Source organism: Pristiophorus japonicus, chromosome 8 (assembly GCF_044704955.1).
Source record: "Pristiophorus japonicus isolate sPriJap1 chromosome 8, sPriJap1.hap1, whole genome shotgun sequence".
Lineage (NCBI taxonomy): Eukaryota > Metazoa > Chordata > Chondrichthyes > Pristiophoridae > Pristiophorus > Pristiophorus japonicus.
Window position 1 is genome coordinate 224,567,787 of NC_091984.1, and position 18,246 is coordinate 224,586,032.

General features: G+C 46.3%; 1 protein-coding gene across 8 annotated transcripts in view; it reads left to right on the top strand.

The window, feature by feature from the left end:
* Positions 1–18,246, top strand: part of acacb (acetyl-CoA carboxylase beta) — a 221,639-nt gene that overhangs the window by 25,584 nt on the left and 177,809 nt on the right. Inside the window, exon 1 of one of the 8 annotated variants that reach the window (XM_070887994.1) lies at positions 12,001–12,340. The exons of 6 other annotated variants lie outside the window; for them this stretch is intronic. In XM_070887994.1, the coding sequence (XP_070744095.1) occupies positions 12,291–12,340 (50 nt within the window). In that variant the 5' untranslated portion in view covers positions 12,001–12,290. Of the gene's footprint in view, positions 1–12,000; positions 12,341–18,246 lie in introns of those variants that run through there. One more of the 8 variants, XM_070887995.1, reaches the window with a different exon arrangement.

Below are 18,246 nucleotides of genomic sequence, written 5' to 3' on the forward strand. Positions count from 1 at the left end.
TTAATCACAAAGAATAGGGGAGCTGAGTAACACTTGTAAATTGAGTGTAACTCTCAAGAGTATAAAAGTCAACAGTTTTTCAGAGCACAGAGTGGTCTACACAGAGTGGTCTTAAAGGGAATGGACTTAAACAGAGTGGTTTATTTTGGAATTTGGAAAGAGTGGGAATTCGAAGAAAGAGGGGCAGACTGGAGCAGCGAGCAGGCAGAGAGCCAAAAGCAACTCAACACAGGAATGACATCAGAAACCAAAAGTGAAGTAGGCACAAGGGAAGGAACTGATTGGTGAGATGCCGGTGGGTGTTTTTTTTTTGCCTTCACGTGTTAAGTTTATTTCATAGTTTAGTTTATAGTCAATTAACTAGAGGCATGGCAGGGCAGTTCACTCCCATGGAGTGCACATCCTGAGGCACGTGGGAAGTCCTGGACGCTTTGCGTAGTCTGGACGACAATGTGTGCAGGAGGTGTCTCCAGCTGCAACTTGAGCTCCGCGTTTCGGAGCTTGAGCGGTGGCTAGAGTCACTGCGGTGCATCGTGGATAGCACGTTCTAGAGATGGTCACCCCGCATCTAAAGAGTGTGCAGGCAGGGAGGAACTGGGTGACCACCAGACAGGAGGACTAGCAGGTAGGGCAGGAGTCCCCTGAGTGCATCTCACTCTCTAACCAGTATTCTGTTCTGAGTACTGGTGAGGGCGCAATGGTGCTTCTGGGGCGTGCAGCCAGAGCCTAGTTCACGGCACCACGGGTGGCTCAGCTGCACAGGGGGGAGGAAGATGAATGGAAGAGCAATAGTGGTAGGGGATTCAATAGTCAGGGAAGCAGACAGGCGTTTCTGCGGCTGCAGACGTGACTCCAGGATAGTATGTTGCCTCCCTGGTGCCAGGGTCAGGGATGTCACTGAATGGCTGCTAGACATTCTGAGGGGAGAGGGTGAGCAGCCAGAGGTCGTGGTCCATATTCGGTACCAATGACATAGGTAGAAAGTGGGATGAGGTCCTGCAGGTAGAGTTTAGGGAGCTAGGAAAGAGATTAAAAAGCAGGACCTCAAAGATAGTAATCTCCGGGTTACTGCCGATGTCACGTGCTAGCGAGTACAGAAATAGGAGGATAGAGAAGATGAATGCATGGCTGGAGAGCTTTAGATTCCTGAGTCATTTGGACCATTTCTGGGGGAGGTGGGACCTACACAAGCCAGACGGGTTGCACCGCAACAGAGCCAGGACCAGTATCCTCACAGGAAGGTTTGCTAGTGGGGAGGGTTCATACTAGCTTGGAAGGGGGGATAGGAACCGGAGAATAGATTCCGTGGGGAAAGAAGCAAAGCTGGAATTGGGCAGCAGAAAAGTAGAAAGTGAATTTGGAAGATAGAGGAAAAAAGGGCTGGAAAATAGACAACGGGAGTTTGGCACCACTAAATGGTATATACTTCAATGCAAGGAGTATAGAGAATAAGGCAGATGAGCTGGGAACATAAATAGACACTTGGCAGTATGATATTATAGCCATTACTGAGACATAGCTGAAAGAAAGACAGGTATGGCACCTCAACATTCCTGGTTACAGGGTTTTCAGATGGGATGGAAAGTGGGGTAAAAAAGGAAGGGGGTGGGGGTCGCAGTATTAATTAAAGAAACAATTTCAGCTATGAGAAAGGATGATTTGTTAGAGGCGTCATCAAACGCGGTCATATGGGTTGAATTGAAGAACAAAAAAGGAGTGATCACACTACTGGAAGTGTACTATAGACCCCCAAACAGTCAGAGGGAGATAGAAGAACAAATATGTGGGCAAATTGCTGTGAAGTGCAAAAACTATAGAGCTGTAATAGTGGGGGATTGCAACTATCCTAATATTAACTGGGAAAAAAGCATTGTGAATGGTACAGAGGGTATGGCATTCCTAAAATGCATTCAGGAGAACTTATGTAACCAATATGTAACAAGCCCAACAAGGGAGGGGACTGTTCTGGACTTGGTTTGGGGGAATGAAGAGGGGCAGGTTGAAGGGGTATCAGTGGGAGAGCAGTTTTGGTGCTAGTGATCATAACTCAGTAAGATTTAGGGTAGTTATGGAAAAGGACAAAGGTGGACCAGGAAAAAAGAGTTCTCAATTGGGGTAAAGCCAATTTTGCTGAGCTGAGATGGGATTTGGCCAAGATGGACTGGAAACCGCTACTTGATGGTAAATCAGTGTCAGAGCAGCGGGAGGCATTTAAGAAGGAGATCCTGAGGGTACAGAGCGAGTATGTTCCCTTTAACAAAAACGGTGGGGCTAACAAATCTAGAGCCCCCTGGATGACAGCGATACAGACTAAGATAAAGAAAAAAAGAAAGCTTATGACAGATTCTGAGAAGTCAATACTGCAGTGACTCCAGAGGAGTATAAGAAGTGCAGGGATGCAATTAAAAAAGATATCAGGAAAATAAAGACAGAGCATGAAAGAATGTTAGCAAGTGAAATCAGGGAAAAATCAAAGATGTTTTGTAAATATATTAAGAGCAAAAGGATAACTAGAGGAGGGCCTATTAGAGACCATAAAGGAAATCTGTGTGTGGAGGCAGAAGATGTGGCTATGATTCTTGATGAATACTTTGCATCTGTTTTCACAAAAGAGAGCAGACTTTGCAATGAGGGAGGAGGAGTGTAAAATATTAGACGAGATAAACATAGTGAGAGAGGAAGTATTAAGGGGCTTAGCAGCTTTGAAAGTGAATAAATCCCAATGCCCGGATGAAAAGAGGAAATAGCAGAGGCTCTGACCATCATTTTCTAGTCCTCTCTGGCTACAGGTGTGGTGCCAGAGGACTGGAGGACTGCTAATGTTGTACCTTTGTTTAAAAAGGGAGAAAGGGATAGACCGAGTAATTACAGGTCCGTCAGCCTAACCTCAGTTGTGGGAAAATTATTGGAAAAAATCCTGAGGGACAGGATAAATCTTCATTTGGAAAGACATGGATTAATCAAGGACAGTCAGCATTGATTTGTTAAAGAAAGGTCATATCTGACTAATTTGATTGAATTTTTCAAGGAGGTAACCAGGGGGGTTAATGAGGACAGTGCATATGATGTAATGTATATGGATTTTGTCATGTATCTAACACGACTGTACATAACTGTATCTTACCATGTTATACATGACTGTAACCAGAGATGACCTGTAACCACAAGCTTACCTTACCACCAGGGGTGCATTTGCAGGAGACACTGGATACCTGTCCCAGACAGGTATATAAGGCCAGGTCTCAGGCAAGTGTGGCATTCGAGAGCTGTGTAATAAAGGTGCATGTCCTGAGTGACCTTGACTTCACTATGTGCCTCATGTGAATCTGTACTGAGGGGACAGAACTTTACAGTGGCGACGAGTTATGGGATTACAGAATCTAGAGAATGGCGAACAACGGCTCAGATGAAAAATACAATGCTGGAGACAATTGGGAGGACTTTATAGAAAGGCTCCAGCAAAGCTTTGTAACCAAAGACTGGTTAGGCGACAACAAGGCAGACAAGAGAACAGCCCATCTCTTGGCCAGCTGTGGCTCAAAAACATACGCTTTAATGAAGGACCTGCTGGCACCCGAGAAACCAGCAAGCAAGTCGTTTGAAGAGTTGAGCACACTGGTAAGAGACCACCTAAAGCCAGTGAGCAGCCTACACATGGCCAGACACAGGTTCTACAACTACAGACGCTGTGTGGGCCAGAGCATACCCGACTTCGTGGCGGAACTTCGGAGGTTGGCTAGCTTATGTGATTTCTCTGATGAACTAAGGAGAAAAGTACTGAGAGACTTTTTTATTGAAGGAAGAGGCCACGCAGGCATATTCCGAAAGCTCATAGAAACCAAGAACTTGACCCTAGAGGCAGCAGCACTGGTCGCACAGACATTCTTGGCAGGAGAAGAAGAAACGAGGTGGATCTACACTGCGGGTACGACAACTAACGAAACATCGGAACAAGGGGTTCACAGCGTGAAACAAGTCGCTACGCCCACACACAGACAAAGGCAGGAGAGCAGGCCCTCAACAGCAGGCAGTGGCGCCAGAAGCCATCAAGGGCCACATGAACGGCCGTTCACACCTCATCAACCCACAATGCGAGCAATCAACTACAAACTGAGAGAAGCTCAAGAGAGATCAACCAGACGCAGCTCATTCTTTGGAAACAATGGAAGCGGTCTATGCTGGAGATGTGCGGGAAGGCACTTATCAAGGGGGTATCGATTTTAGCATGCTGTTTGCAGAAACTGCAACTATACAGGGCATCTGGCCCACATGTGCAGAAAAACGGCAGCTCGGCTGATATACGAATCGGAAGGGTCGGGGTGGGGACAGTACCCGGGACACTAATGTACAGCGGGTCAACACGATCAATGGCCACTGCTCCTACAACAAGACGCCTCCAATAATGATGAGGGTCCTACTCAACGGGATACCCATCAACATGGAGCTGGATACGAGAGCGAGTCAATCTCTCATGAGTGCTCAACAATTTGAACAGCTGTGGCCGCACAAAAGAGTCAGACCAAAACTCACAAGGGTAGACACCAAACTAAGGACCTATACCAAAGAAATCGTCCCAGTCCTCGGCAGCGCCATGCTCTCCATCACACACAAAGGGACAGTGAACCGACTTCCCCTGTGGATTGTCCCCGGAGATCTCCCAGCAGTGCTAGGGAGAAGCTGACTGGCAAAACTAAACTGGAAATGGAATGATGTTCATGCCGTGTTGTCAGAGGAACGAACTTCCAGCTCAACAGTTCGAAGTCGATTTGAACATCTCTTTCAGCCAGGTGTGGGCACCTTCAAAGGGGCTAAAGTCAAAATCTACATCACACAGGATGCTAGACCGGTCCATCACAAGGCTAGAGCTGTGCCCTATGTGATGAGGGAAAAGATTGAACATGAACTGGGCAGGCTTCTGCGGGAAGGCATTATCTCACCCGTGGAATTTAGCGACAGGGCAAGTCCCATCTTCCCAGTCATGAAGCCTGATGGATCCATACGAATCTGTGGGGACTACAAATCTACCATAAACAGAGTCTCCCTACAGGACCAATACCCGCTGCCCAGAGCAGAGGACTTATTTGCCACATTGGCTGGAGGAAAACTTTTCTCAAAACTAGATCTCACATCTGCATATATGTCGCAAAAGTTGACCGAGGAGTCCAAGCTACTCGCCACCATCAACACACATCGAGGTCTTTTCATGTACAATCGATGCCCCTCTGGCATCAGGTCGGCAGCTGCCATATGCCAGCGCAACATGGAGCGTCTGCTCAAGACCATCCCGGGGATGGTTGTATTTCAAGACGACATACTCATCACGGGCAGGGACACCGACTCTCAATTTGGAGGAAGTACTAAAGCGGTTGGATCGGATAGGCCTAAGAGTTAAGAAATCCAAGTGCCTGTTTCTCGCGCCCGAGGTTGAATTTTTGGGCAGAAGGATTGCCGCTGATGGAATCCGCCCAACAGAGTCCAAAACAGAAGCAATTCGCCTGGCACCCAGGCCCCGGAATGTCACAGAACTGCATGCCTTTCTCGGGCTACTCAATTACTTTGGGAACATTATGCAGAACTTAAGCACGCTGCTGGAGCCTCTCCACGTGCTACTCAGAAAGGGGTGCGATTGTTTTTTGGGGGGACGCCCAGGAACACGCCTTCAATAAGGCACGTAACCTTCTGTGTTCCAACAGTCTTTTGGCTTTCTTGGATCCAGGTAAAAAGCTAGTTCTTACATGTGATGCGTCAGCGTACGGGGTCGGGGCGTTTTACAACATGTCAATAGTGCGGGTAAATTACAACCCATAGCTTATGCCTCCAGGTCACTTTCGTGGGCGGAGCGTGGGTATGGAATGGTGGAGAAGGAGGCGCTCGCGTGCGTGTACGGTGTCAAAAAGATGCACCAATACCTTTTCGGGGCCAAGTTCGCGTTAGAAACCGACCACAAGCCCCTCACGTCCCTACTATCCGAAAGCAGGGCAATAAACGGCAACCCCTTGGCACGTATTCAACGGTGGGCACTCATGCTGGCGTCTTACAATTACACCATAAGGCACAGACCAGGCACAGACAACTGTTCCGACGCGCTTAGCAGGATACCCCTGGCGACCACGGAAGGGTCTGAAGAACAGGACTGTGAGATAGTCATGGCAATCAATGCCTTTGAGTCCACAGGTTCGGCCATGACGGCTCACCAAATCAGAGCCTGGACGACCAACGACTCCACGTTATCCCTCGTAAAAAGATATGTCCTAACCGGTGACTGGGCAGAGGCTTGCGATGCCTGCCCCAAGGAGATCAAACCTTTCCATAGGCGCATGCATGAACTGTCACTTCAAGCAGACTGCCTGATGTGGGGCAGCCGAGTAGTTATGCCGCATTTGTCTGGGAGCTCCACCATGAGCACCCATGGATCGTTCTCATGAAGGCCATAGCCAGATCTCACATCTGGTGGCCTGGCATTGACGCGGACTTGGAGCTCTGCGTCCGACGGTGCACCATTTGTGCCCAACTCAGTAATGTCCCCAGGGAGGCCCCCCTGAGCCCCTGGCCCTGGCCCACCAAATCATGGTCGCGGGTGCACGTAGACTATGCGGGCCCATTCATGGGCAAAATGTTCCTCATAGTTGTAGATGCATTTTCTAAGTGGATCGAATGCACCATTTTAAACTCGATCACCACCTCCGCCACTGTGGAGAGCCTTGGAACCATGTTCGCAACGCACGGCATTCCTGACATATTGGTCAGTGATAATGGTCCGTGCTTCACCAGCGCAGAATTCCAAGATTTTATAAGTGACCATGGCATAAATCACGTTAAGACGGCACCGTTCAAGCCGGCCTCCAACGGCCAGGCGGAGCGAGCAGTGCAGATCATTAAACAAGGCATGCTCAAAATCCAAAGTCCCACGCTGCAGGGCCGCCTGTCACGACTGCTGCTGGCATACAGATCTCGTCCGCATTCATTGACTGGAGTTCCCCTCGCGCAACTATTAATGACACGGACCTTAAAGACAAGGCTCTCATTAATCCTCCCAGACATGCATGAAATCATTGAGGCAAAGCGCCGTAAGCTAACCGAGTACCATGACCGAAATTCGAGGGGAGGTGGAATGAGATAGGGGACAAAGTGTTTGTGCTAAACTATGGCAGGGGTCCCAAATGGCTTGCAGGGACAGTAACAGGCAAGGAAGGAAACAGGCTACTGGTGGTACAAATGAACAATGGCCAAACCTGCCGGAGGCATGTAGACCAAGTCAAAAGTAGATTTACCAACAACACTGCTGAACCAGAAGCAGACTACAATGTGGAACTCACATCACACCTGGTGGACAGACAGAGGGAACAACCTGAGGAAAGGGCAATCCCAACAGACAGCCCAGGCGAGACACCAACAATCACACTGAATGAAACAGACAGCTCAGGCGAGATACTAGCAATCACCCCGAAAGGTCAACAGGCACCAAGGCAAACAACTGAACCACAACTAAGACGCTCCACGCGAGAGCATAGACCACCTGAGAGACTGAACCTATAAAGACAATAAGACCTTGGGGGAGGGTGATGTCATGTATCTAACACTACTGTACATAACTGTATCTTACCATGCTATACATGACTGTAACCAGAGATGACCTGTAACCACAAGCTTACCTTACCACCAGGGGTGCACTTGCAGGAGACACTGGATACCTGTCCCAGACAGGTGTATAAGGACAGGTCTCAGGCAAGTGTGGCATTCGAGAGCTGTGTAATAAAGGTGCATGTTCTGAGTGACCTTGACTTTACTATGTGCCTTGTGTGAATCTGTACTGAGGGGACAGGACTTTACAGATTTTAGCAAACCTTTTGATAAGGTTCCACATGGCAGATTGGTCACGAAAGTAAAAGCTCATGGGATCCAGGGCAAAGTGGCAAGTTGGATCCAAAATTGGCTCAGAGGCAGAAAGCAAAAGGTAATCGTTGATGGGTGTTTTTCTGACTGGAAGGCTGTATCCATTGGGGTTTCGTAGGGCTCAGTGCTGGGTCCCTTTTTGTTGAATTAGGGGGTATGATTAAGAAGTTTGCAGATTATACTAAAATAGGCTGTGTGGTTGATAATGAAGAAGAAAGCTGTGGATTGCAGGAAGATATCAATGTACTGGTCAGATGGGCAGAACAATGACAAATGGAATTCAATCCATAAGTGTGAGGTGATGCATTTGGGGAGGTCTAACAAGGCAAGGGAATACACATTAAATGGTACGACACTGAAAAATATAGAGGAATAAAGGGACCTTGGAATGCAGGTCCACAGATCCCTGAAGGTAGCAGGCCAGGTAGATAAGGTGGTTGAGAAGGCATATGGAATACTTGCCTTTATTAGTCGAGTCATGGAATACAAGAGCAAGGAGGTTATGCTTGAACTGTATAAAGCACAGGTTAGACTGCAGCTGGCGTATTGTGTGCAGTTCTGGGCACTACATTACAGGAAAGATGTGATTGCACTGGAAAGGGTGCAGAGGAGATTTACAAGAATATTGCCTGGACTGGAGAATTTTGGTTATGAGGAAAGATTGGAGATCTATTTTCTTTGGAACAGAGGAAGCTGAGGGGAGACCTGATTGAGATGTATAAAATTATGAGGGTCTGGATAGAGTGGATAGAAAGTATCTGTTTCCCTTGGCAGAGGGGTCAACAACCAGGGGACTAAGTAATTGGGGGGAGGTTTAGAGGCGATATAAGGGTAAATTTCTTCACCCAAAGGGTGGTGGAGGTCTGGAACTCACTGCCTGAAAGGGTGGTATTAAAAAATACCTGGATGTGCACTTAAAGTGCCATAACCTACAGGGCTATGGACCAAGAACTGGAAAGTGGGATTAGGCTGGATAGCTCTTGATCAGCCGGCACAGACATGATGGGCTGAAATGGCCTCCTTCCGTGCTGTAAAGTTCTATGATTCTATGATATCAACAAACCAGGTGACCTGCCTTCATGAATAGATTCTGCTCTGATCTGATGAAAGAAAAAAAAAACTTGCATTTATATAACGCCTTTTACGAGCACTGGACATCTCAAAGCGTTTTACAGCCAATGAACTACTTTTGAAGTGTAGTCACTATTGTAATGTAGGAAACGCGGCAGTCAATTTGCGCACAAGCAAGCTCCCACAAACAGCAATGTGATAATGACCATTTAATCTGTTTTAGTGATGTTGATTGAGGGATGAAGATTGGCGAGGACCCCAGGGATAACACTCCAACTCTTCTTCGAAATAGTGCCATGGGATCTTTTACATCCACCTGAGAGAGCAGACGGGGCCTCGGTTTAAAGCCTCATCCGAAAGATGGCACCGCTGACAGTTCAGTGTTCCCTCAGCACTGCACTGGAGTGTTCGCCTAGATTTTTTTATGCTAAAGTCCCTGGAGTGGGACTATGAACTCACAACCTTCTGACTCAGAGGCAAATGTGTTACCCACTGAGCCACAGCTGACACAAGTAAAGCCTTTTACAAATATCGTTTTCCAGTTCCTCCTTTTTCCTCTCCTCTCCCACCAGTAGCCTTCTGGTATCATGTCTATTTAGCCTCTCTTCATACGTCAATCTAGACAGTGCGTGTTGACCCAGGCTATTCAACTGTGAGAGGGGTATCACAGCGGAGTCCATTCGTGTTGGCAGCCAATACCCGCACTTTCCAGCAGGAATTACTGGATGGTGATAATGAACAGGAACCCTGCCTGAATTTTCCAGGGACAAAAAGAAAAACTGTAACACTCCCGCCCCAGTATAGATGAAGGATGGAACCTCTGATCTGTGCATCTATATGCCTCAGACAATTTGGTATACATTCACTTAGTGAGCTGTCAGTGGAGCTAAAGGACACTCTTTTTAATTACATTTTACAAATATAACTGGTAACAGAAACCTAGTAGGGAAGTCAGTCGTTCATTAAGATTTCTTACATTCTTTATTTCATTACTGTGTGTACGTGAGCAATTGCATCCACTTTATGGTTGCCCTTTTAGATTGTTGATCTAATATTTTATACTTTGGCCTATTTGTATGATGTGGAACAATGGGGGTGGAAATTGCCCTGCGCCCTGATTAGGGGCTGTAACCTGCTGCGGGCGGGACTTCCTGTGCCTCCCGCCCCAGCCGCTGAATTGGGTTACCGCCCCCTAAAGGAAATGGAGTGCAATCTCGCGTGCTCTACTTCCTTCAGGGGCGGGTCGCGAGGCGCTACTCGGGCGAGTACTGCAGCGCTATGCAGATGCTTCGTGTAGCCCTGACGCGCTGCAATGCCCCTCCCCTTCACTTAAAGGCGATAGCTGCTGCGCACTCAGCAAGGTCTCTGATGGCCGCCACCAGGGCAGCGTGGAACCGGGCCTGCAGTCCGGCACCCAAAACGGAGTGCCGGGCTGCACAATAGGAAGCAGTCACTGGAGCTGACACGAGAGTTAACCAAAGACTTAAGATGGCAGTGCGGGGCGCTGGGGAACTCCCCTTTAACTTCCGCCCCCGTGAGTGGATGTCGTTGCGGCAATTTCCCCCACGGGATGGAAAGGTGTCGGGGCGCGGCGATGATGGGGCACTGCACACGGCGAAGACGTCATCGCCAGTTGTGCGGCGGTCCAGGGTGCTAACCGCTGCCATGGCAGCACCTCCGCAAACTCCCGGGCAATTTCCTGGGAGCCAATAGCGCCTCCGGGTGAAACGTGTCTTCCACCCTCTGTAAAAGGGGCAATTTCTCCCCCAACATTTCAAGGATGAATGTAGAGCGTCTCTAGATAACCATATTGAACTTAAAAAGTCAGCTTTTCCAAAATTGGACATTTGCATTTTCAGAGTAAACTTTTTAATGGTTCGGAGGGACTCTTCACTCACTGTCTAGTCACAGTCTGGTCAGTTAATAAGATGCATAGCTATCTTATTTCTCCTTGTATTTTATTGGTGGTTTGCTGGAAGAGAATTTCTTCACAGCAATATCAGTGTCTTTTTTCACTGTTAATAATGTTGTCCTTATTTGCTGCATGGAATCAATTAATTTTAAGTATACAAAGGGTTAATGAACTAGAGAACTATGTTAATTTGTGCCAGATGTAGGTAGCAAGCACTAAAGGATTCATAAAGTCAAATTTATTTGCACCGCATTTGAATAATTGTAGCATAAAGGAATTTAACAGTATAGTGTAAAGGAAGAAAATTGCACTCTTAAGTGTTCTCCAGTTGGGAAGGGAAAGCTTCCTATTAAACAAGAGTACAGAGGAGCTGCTACTCCAGCTGTTTCCCACCAGTGGTTCTGAAGCATAAAACAGGATAGCAAGGAGTGACTTTGGATTCAATAAACAAATATGCATCTCCCTATCTATCACTTAAGATTTTGCTTTCCGCCCCGCTCCCGACTCGTTTCCGCCCCTCTGCCGTCCCAAACACCGCCCCAATGATTTCTTAGAAGATAAGCAGGCAATTCCCCTCTATTCCCCACCCCAATTCTGATTATCCGCCCCAAATGGGGCAGAGGGCAATTTCAGCCCCTGAGAAAAATGGTGAAAATTAAGGGGATTAGCATTTGTTCTCTGAATTTCTCTCAAGCTTGAATTGAAAATCTTTTCTTTCCTATAAATTGGTTGAACTCTTTATTTAAAAAAACACGAGGAGTAAGATTATTGCATATTTTCATTGTAACTTATGATATTTCTAGTCATCTCGTCTCTTTTACCAATCTGGAATTTCATACTTGTTAGCACAGAAAATTCCTCTTGAACATTGAGCCTGCCTTGAAGTGTAGCTGTGTCCTTGTTTTATCACAATCTTCTGCGTGTGTGAGATTCGCTGATAACGGCTGTAAGTCATAAGAAGTTATCTTTGGCAACAGTGGGAAGGGGTCGAATTACTGTAGCTGGCTTAAACTTATGTTTTCCTCCTCAACACGGTTTGTTTTAAAGATTCCCGTTCATAAGTAGTAAGGGGCCCTTTTAACTGTTGGGGGTTCAAGATATGTCAGTAACGAGAGGGAGGTTGAAGGGAAATGCTTCAATCGGCAAAGCCCTGTGTCTATATTTTTAAACCCGCCTCTTCCTGAGTGAGTTTGGTTACCGTAGCATAAATATAATTTTGCCAGGCTAGCTGCAGCAGTCATCTCCACTGCATTCATGAAAGAGTTTGTACAAGCACCATGTGGTGGGGGGGAAGTTAAAAGTCAGTACGTTGTTTTGCTACCGTGACTGCTCTTTGGACTTGGCGTTCGGGGGCGGGTGGGAACTAATGAAGCTTAGTCCAAGGACTTCACTGAAAACTAAAATGTAAGTTTCCATGGCAGGGAAAAACAATCCAACTTCTACGAGGTTTCAATATCTGAGGAGGTGAGTGAGTTTTTTTTTTAACAAACACAAAAGATCACTCTAGCCTACTTTCTGTGCAAAGCATGTATTTTTCTGAGGTAACCATTCTTATGGCCAAAGCTGGCCAGTTGCCAGTTTAAAAAATTGTAAACACCGATTCATGTGACTGCTTAGTCTCCGTTTTAAATCAATTCGTTCATGTGCTAGCCTCTTTGCTAAGTATGTTTTTGTTAACGCCTTTGAATAATGTTTGTTGGATGTTAATGTAGACAGGGATTTAAAAAGTGGAATGAAAGGCATACAGATTTTAATTGATCTGTTCACTAATAAAGTTACAAAATCTGGCAATAATGCACCATTATCTCATTGCTGTTTGTGGCTTCTTGTTGTGCACAAATTAGCTGATGCGTTCCTTCTGTTACAACAATGACTGCACCTCAAAAAGTACTAATTCATCTGCTGTGAACTGCTTCGGGATGTCCTGAGGTCGTGAACTATATAAATACATGTTCTTTTTTCCTTTCCTTACCTCCAATGTCTTGTGAGTAAAAACACTACTTAGTGTGGAACTGGACCATACAGACTAGGGGTTTGGCTGTGGTGCCCTCCATGGCTGAATAGCTTATCACTCATTGTGCATCATGCATAAAGTCCTTGCAAGTTGTTGCCGTTGCCTGTGAATTCACACCCCAGCAAGAGTCAGTGCCTTCGGGAGATCAGGGGAGAAAACTGGGCGGGGGAGGGGAGGGGAGGATGGTGGGGGAAAAGAAATCTGGTTTAACTTTGAACATGAAAAAAAAATTCCCCAATCCCCTTTAGAGTTTCCCTGCACTCAGCTTTGTCTCATACAAGAACACAGGCTGGAGAATTACTCACAGGCCGAGGCCACTAATAATCCTTTGTGGCAGGAAGCAAAGGGTAATGGTCGACGGGTGTTTTTGTGACTGGAAGGCTGTTTCCATAGCGTTCCACAGGGCTCAGTACTAGGTCAATGATTATATCAATTATTCAGATTTTAATGTAGGGGCCATGATTAAGAAGTTTGCAGATGATGCCGTGTGTTTGATAGTGAGGATGAAAGTTGTAGACTGCAGGAAGTTAGCAATGGTTTGGTCAGGTGGGAAGAAAGGTGGCAAATGGAATTCAATCCAGAGAAGTCTGAGATAATGCATTTGAGGAGGGCTAACAAGACAAGGGAATACTGAGAAGTGTAGAAGAACAGAGGAACCTTGGAGTGCATTTCCACAGATCCCTGAAGGTAGCAGGACAGGTAGATAAGGTGATTAAGAAGGCATACGGGTTGCTTTCCTCTATTAGCCGAAGCATAGAATATAAGAACTGGAAGTTTATGCTTGAACTGTGTAAAACACTTGTAAATTTCCTCTCTACCCTCTCTAGTGCAATCATATCTTTTCTGTATTCCTTCTGGATGGCTGATGACATCTTTTGAAAATTAGGAAAGGAGATACCTGGGAGTATGTCAGTAAAGCAAAGGTTCACCAATTCATAAAAGTTTGAAAATCACGACAGAGTGACAGACAGGACAGGTTTACTTTTCTGAAGAAAGGTGGGACTAAATGAAGTTAGAGGTGCAATATACAAATTTACAAATATGAAAAATAGTTTTGGTTTAGAGATTAAGCAAAGTTTATGTGATTTCATGGAGATGCAGATGCCTATTAAAAAGCTGTTCCTTACATCCAACTTTGTTTAAGCCAGTCCTTTTGTGTGAACCTCTCTCCCAATAAAATGTGCATTTGTTTGTATGAGTCTGGATGTTAATGTACAATTTTAAAAAAAAAAGTATTTTAAGGTCAATCTGCACACTGTGATAAATGTTGCCCATGAGATGATATCTAGTTTGGGGTGAATGAAAGGTGTCTTTTTGTTTTTCCTTCTTTCCTTGAAGGTTGTGCCTTGCACTCAGGTATAGCTTCACAAATGCTGATATCTTGCTCTCATAGAAACATCACAGCTGAGCCCAGCTCTTCCTTCACATCATTTTCAGCAGGAGTCACTAGACTGTAGTCATGCGTGGGAACATTGGATGACTTTTCTATTACTGTACCCTTCCCTCCACCAACTTATTGATGCTGAGATACCCTACCACTGCAGCTCTAGCTGAGATTACAGCTAACTCTGTAAACTGGAATGTACCTTTTTAAATGAAAGGTTTGCATTTGTAGACTACCTTATCAGAATATGTCATGAAGCACTTCACATACAATGAATTGTTTTACATTGCAGTGACTGTTGTGAGGCAAAATAAACAGCCATTTTGCACACAGCAAGATCCCACATAAAGCAATTAGATGAATACCCAGAAATTCTGCTTTTTGGTGTTGATTGAAGGAGGAATATAGGACGGGATACTAGAGAGATCCCTGCTCTGTTTTGAATAATGCCAGACCACTCCAACCTCTGTCGTCGAGCTACAGTACACGGACGATGCCTGCGTCTGTGCAAACACAGAGGCTGAACTCCAGGACATAGTCGACATATTTACCAAGGCGTATGAAAGCATGGGCCTTACGCTAAACATTAGTAAGACAAAAGTCCTCCACCAGCCTTTCCTCGCCGCAAAGCACTGCCCCCCAGACATCAAAATCCACGGTGTGGCCCTGGACAACGTGGACCACTTCCCCTATCTCGGGAGCCTCATATCAACAAGAGCAAAACAAGACGAGATCCAACACCGTCTCCAGTGCGCCAGTGCAGCCTTCGGCTGCCTGAGGAAAAGAGTGTTTGAAGACCAGTCCCTCAAAACAGTCACCAAGCTCATGTAGTAATACCCGCCCTCCTGTATGGCTCAGATACGTGGACCATGTACAGTAGACACCTCAAGTCGCTGGAGAAATACCACCAGCGATGTCTCCGCAAGATCCTGCAAATCCCCTGGGAAAACATTAGCATCCTCATCCAGGCCAACATCCCCAGCATCGAAGCACTGACCACACTTGATCAGCTCCGCTGGGCAGGCCACATAGTTCGCATGCCAGACACGAGACTCCCAAAGCAAACGCTCTACTCGGAACTCATCCGCGGCAAATGAGCCAAAGGCGGGCAGAGGAAACGTTACAAGGACACCCTCAAAGCCTCCCTGATAAAGTGCGACATCCCCACTGACACCTGGGAGTCCCTGGCCAAAGACCGCCCTAAGTGGAGGAAGTGCATCCGGGAGGGCTCTGAGCTCCTCGAGTGTGTTGCCCAGAATTGGCCACATTATTTCAATTGGGGCCTAACCAGTGTTTTATAAAGGTTTAGCATAACTTCCTTGCTTTTTGTACCCATAGAATCATAGGCCTAGAAATTAGCTTCGTTAGCGCCTCTGGTTATTGCCTCCGGGGGGTGATAACGGGGTGCTAACAGGGTTGCGATCGGGCGCAGCGATAACATCGACTCCCGGAATATTCGGTGGGAGTTTTGCAGCGGTGTTACGGCGTTGTGCCCCGATCTCCTTCGCCCGGAGATCGTAGCGTCATTGCTGTGCGCATCGCCGCGGTAGCGACACCCGGATCCGAACTTGTGTTCCGCCCCCTGCAGAATCATCAGCTGAAAACATCGGCATCTGCAGGAGGCATCCATCGGGAGGCTGAGCACTTTGGGCGAGGTGGCCGAGGTGAGTAAAAAAAAATGTACTTTCCCTTTTGCAAGTTTTTTCGTGGGTTCCTGTCCGCGATCGATCAGCCCGGCACTCTACTTGAGTGCTGGGCTGATCGGGCGGGATTGCCACTGCCCTCGTGGAGAAAGTACGTTTTTTCTTTGCAGAGCCTGCAGCGATGGCCCTTCTCTTTAAGGGAGGGAAGGAGCCTTTCAAAATGGCAGTGCTGCATGGCCCAGTGTGCAGTGCTGCTCCATTTACCGCCCCGTCTGCTGCTGATTGCGCTCCAGGAAGGAAGTGGAGCGGCAAATTTTAAAAAACTTAGCGCCTAATTTTCTCCCCTATAGACTCATAGAATGGTTACGGCACGGAAGGAGACCATTCGGTCCAATTGAAACCGTGCCGGCTCTCTGCATGAGCACATCAGATAGTCCCACTCCCCCGCCCTTTCCCCGTAGCCCTGCAATTTTTTTTCCTTCAGGTACTTATCCAATTCCCTTTTGAAAGCCACAATTGAATCTGCTTCCACCACACTTCAGGCAGTGCATTCCGATCCTAACCACTTGCTGCGTAAAAAAGTTTTTCCTCATCTCTGTTATGTCTGTACTGTATTTATGAATGACTCTACGAGGCAATGTGTTGTACTCAAACTGTAGTGACCGTGGTCCTTTATTCGTAACTCCAGAGTGAGGCAGCCACATGATGGCTACCCTTTTATACAGCCCCTGCCACCAGGGCAGGAAACCCTGGTTTCCACCAGTTGCATCCTCTCGTGGTGCCAGCATAGTGTATACACAGTGTAAACCTTATTGATAGTACATCAGGTAAACAAGTCTCCATCTTTTGTAACTATACAGTGACTACACAGAGAGTATATATATAGTCTGCATATATAACAATCTCACCTTTGGATTTTCTGCCAATCACCTTAAATCTGTGTCCTCTGGTTCTCGAGCCTTCTGCCAATGAGAACAGTTTCTCTACTCTGTCTAGACCCCTCATGATTTTGAACACCTCTATCAAATCTCTCTCTGCTCTAAGGAGAACAACCTCAGCTTCTCTAGTCTATCCACGTAACTGAAATCCCTCATCCCTGGAACCATTCTTGTAAATTTTTTCTGCATCCTCTCGAAGGCCTTCACATCTTTCCTAAAGTGCGATGCCCAGAATTGGACACAATACTCGAGTTGAGGTCAAAACAATGTTTTATAAAGATTCATCATAACTTCCTTATTTTTGTACTCTATGCCTCTATTTATGAAGCCCAGGATCTCATATGCTTTTTTAACCGCTTTCTCAATCTGCCCTGCCACTTTCAACGATTTGTGCTCATACACCCTCAGGGTCTCTCTGTTCCTGCACCCCCTTTAGGGTTGTACTCTTTAGTTTATATTGCCTCTCCTTGTTTTTCCTACCAAAATGAATCACTTCAAATTTTTCTGCATTAAATTTCATCTGCCACATGCCCGCCCATTCCACCAGCCTGTCTATGTCTCCTTGAAGTCTATCACTATCCTCCTCACTGTTCACTATACTTCCAAGTTTTGTGTCACTTTCAAATTTTGAAATTGTGCCCTGTACAGTCAAGTCTAAGTCATTAATATATATGAAGAATATATATCCAGTCCAAAAAGCAATCATTCACCATACTCTCTGTATCCTGTCACTTAGCTAATTTCATATCCATGCTGCCACTGTCCCTTTTATTCCATGGACTTCAACTTTGCTGGCAAGCCTATTATGTGGCACTTTATCAAATTCCTTTTGGAAGTCCATGTACGCCACATCCATGCTGGCTTTTCTTAATTAATCCATACTTGTCCAAGTGTCTGTTAATTTTGTCCCGGATTATAATTTCTAAAAGCTTCCCCACTACCGAGGTTAAACTGACTGGCCTGTAGATGTTGGGTTTATCATAAGAACATAGGAAATAGGAGCATGAGTAGGCCATATGGCTCCTCGAGCCTGCTCCGCCCTTCAATAAGATCATGCCTGATCTGATCTTGTTCTCAACTCCACTTTCGTGCCTGTGCCCCATAACCCTTGATTCCCCTAAAGTTCAAGAATCTGTCTATCTCAGTCTTGAATATATTCAATGACTCAGCTTCCACAACTCTCTGGGGTAGAGAATTCCAAAGATTCCCTGAGAGAAGAAATTACTCCTCATCTCCGTCTTAAATGGGCAAACCCTTATTCTGAAACTATGCCCCAAGTTCTAGATTCCCCCACAAGGGGAAACATCCTTTCAGCATCTACCCTGTCAAGCCCTCTCAGAATCTTATGTTTCAATAAGATCGCCTCTCATTCTTCTAAACTCCAATGACTA